Below are 2,353 nucleotides of genomic sequence, written 5' to 3' on the forward strand. Positions count from 1 at the left end.
GCTCTCAGGCCGACGCAGCAGGGCCGCGGTGCGGGCACAGGGCAGCTGGCGGTGCAGACGGTGTGTGTGAGAAGGCGTGGATGGGCGTGGGGTCGTCTGGGTAGATCTGGCAATGGCGTAGATGGTGGGATGGTAGAGACGGGGTGGTGCTGCTGTGGCTGGGAGGATGGTGTAGACGAAGGGAACGCTGTGGTGTAGATGGGTGGACTGTGTAGACGGGGTGGTGGTATAGACGGGGCAGGGGTGATGGTGTAGACAGGAGGATGGTGTAGACAGAGGGGAGGTGATGGTGTAGAGAGGAGGACAGTGTAGACGAAGGGAACATTGTGGTGTGGACAGGTGGACTGTGTAGACGGTGGTGGTATAGACAGGGCAGTGGTGATGGTGTAGACAGGAGGACGGTGTAGACAGAGGGGAGGTGATGGTGTAGATAGGGCGGTGTAGACGAAGGGGATGCTGTGGTGTAGACAGGGTGGTGGTATAGGCGGGGCAGTGGTGATGGTGTAGACAGGAGGACGGTGTAGACGAAGGGAACATTGTGGTGTAGACGGGTAGACTGTGTAGACAGGGTGGTGGTACAGACGGGGCAGTGGTGATGGTGTAGACAGGAGAACGGTGTAGACGAAGGGAACATTGGTGTAGACAGGTGGACTATGTAGATGGTGGTGGTATAGATGGGGCAGTGCTGATGGTGTAGACAGGAGGACGGTGTAGACGGAGGGAAGCCTGTGGTGTAGACGAGGTGGTAAAGCTCTGGATAGGAGGACGGGGTAGACGGCGTCCTCACCATAGCCCTGGTGCACCCCACGCGGACACCGGGGACCCCCTCCCTGGGCGAGTCCTCCCTGGGGTGCTCACCGCAGTTGGTGTACCCCACCACGGAGACCACGGGGAACTCCCGCCTCGCCCGCTGCTGCCGGAGCAGGTGCCTCTTCCTACGAAGCCTGTCCAGGGCCTTCCGGATCTTGGCCTCCTTCTCTCTCAGGAGACGCTGCTGCACCTGCAGGAAGGACTCTCCTAAAAGCAGCCAAGACGGGGAGGCGTGAGCCACGCAAGGGCGGGGGGTGCCGCCGAGCGTCCGCGAGGGCCCGGGGCCTGCTCCCGCTCCCGCATCTGGGGGCCCGGCCGCCTTCCCCAGCAGCGGCCCGACGCTGCCCCGTTCCATGAGAAAGGGCTCTGCTCGGCGGAACGGGATCTCGCCTCCGGGCGTCCACCCTGTGAGGCCGACGAGGGCTTCCCGTGACTCGGGGAGAAAGGCAAGGCCTGAGCACTACGGAGGCCTCCGACCGGGGCCCGGCCCGGGACGTCACTGGGAGTGGGGCTCAGGGACGCCCCTGCACATCCGAAGTCCCAGAACCTGGGAATGGGACCTGATTTGGAAATATGCTCTTTGTAGGATCTCAAGAGACCATCCTAGGTTAGGGTGGGCCCTAAGGCAACGACCTGTGTCCTGCTAAGAGGCAGAACTGGAGTGACGCGGCCACAAGCCCAGGGACGCCGGGAGCCCCCGGGAGCTGGGAGAGGCAGGAAGGAGCCTCCCCTGGGGCCTCCAGAGGGAAGTGAACACAATTGTAGTGGACGGAACTGTGGTCGTCCTAAAAGCTCTGTCCACATCCTAATTCCCGGTGAACGGGACCTTATTTGGAAATAGGGTGTTTGTCGTAAGAGAAGGATCTAGAAATGAGATGATCCTGGATTAGGGCGGACCATAAATGCAATGACAGGTGTCCTAAGAGACAGAAGAGGAGACACAGACACAGAGGAGGAGGCCACGTGGAGACAGAGGCAGAGAGTGGAGTGATGTGGCCACAAGCCCAGGGACGCCGGGAGCCCCCGGGAGCTGGGAGAGGCAGGAAGGATCCTCCCCTAGAGCCTCCAGAGGGAACTGGATATAATTGTAGTGGATGGAACTGTGGTCGTCCTAAAAGCTCTGTCCACATCCTAATTCCCAGAACCGGTGAATGGGACCTTATTCGGAAATAGGGTGTTTGTCCTAAGAGAAGGATCCAGAGATGAGATGATCCTGGAGTAGGGTGAGCCCTAAATGCAATGACAGGTGTCTTTGTAAGAGACAGAAGAGGAGACACAGACACAGGAGAAGGCGGAAGGCGGGTCCCCAAAACTCACGTCTGTCTGGGACGGATGGTATTTGGAACTAAGATCGTTGCGGATGTAATTAGTTAAGAAGGTGGAGGTGAGATCATCTTGGATCATCTTGGAGTAGGGTGGGACTCTGAATGCAATACCAGGTGTCCTTGTAAGAGACAGAAGAGGAGACACAGACACAGAGGAGGAGGCCACGTGGAGACGGAGGCAGAGACTGGAGTGATGCGGCCACAAGCCCAGGGACGCC

General features: G+C 59.4%; 1 protein-coding gene across 1 annotated transcript in view; it reads right to left on the minus strand.

Annotated features, from left to right (window-relative positions):
* The window catches only part of GTPBP6 (GTP binding protein 6 (putative)), an 11,157-nt gene that overhangs the window by 5,516 nt on the left and 3,288 nt on the right, over positions 1 to 2,353 (minus strand). Inside the window, exon 5 of the mRNA XM_011972051.1 lies at positions 788 to 1,017. Within this exon, the coding sequence (XP_011827441.1) occupies positions 788 to 1,017 (230 nt within the window). The remainder of the gene's footprint in view (positions 1 to 787; positions 1,018 to 2,353) is intronic.

Source organism: Mandrillus leucophaeus, unplaced genomic scaffold, assembly GCF_000951045.1.
Source record: "Mandrillus leucophaeus isolate KB7577 unplaced genomic scaffold, Mleu.le_1.0 Scaffold1264, whole genome shotgun sequence".
Classification (NCBI taxonomy): Eukaryota; Metazoa; Chordata; class Mammalia; order Primates; family Cercopithecidae; genus Mandrillus; species Mandrillus leucophaeus.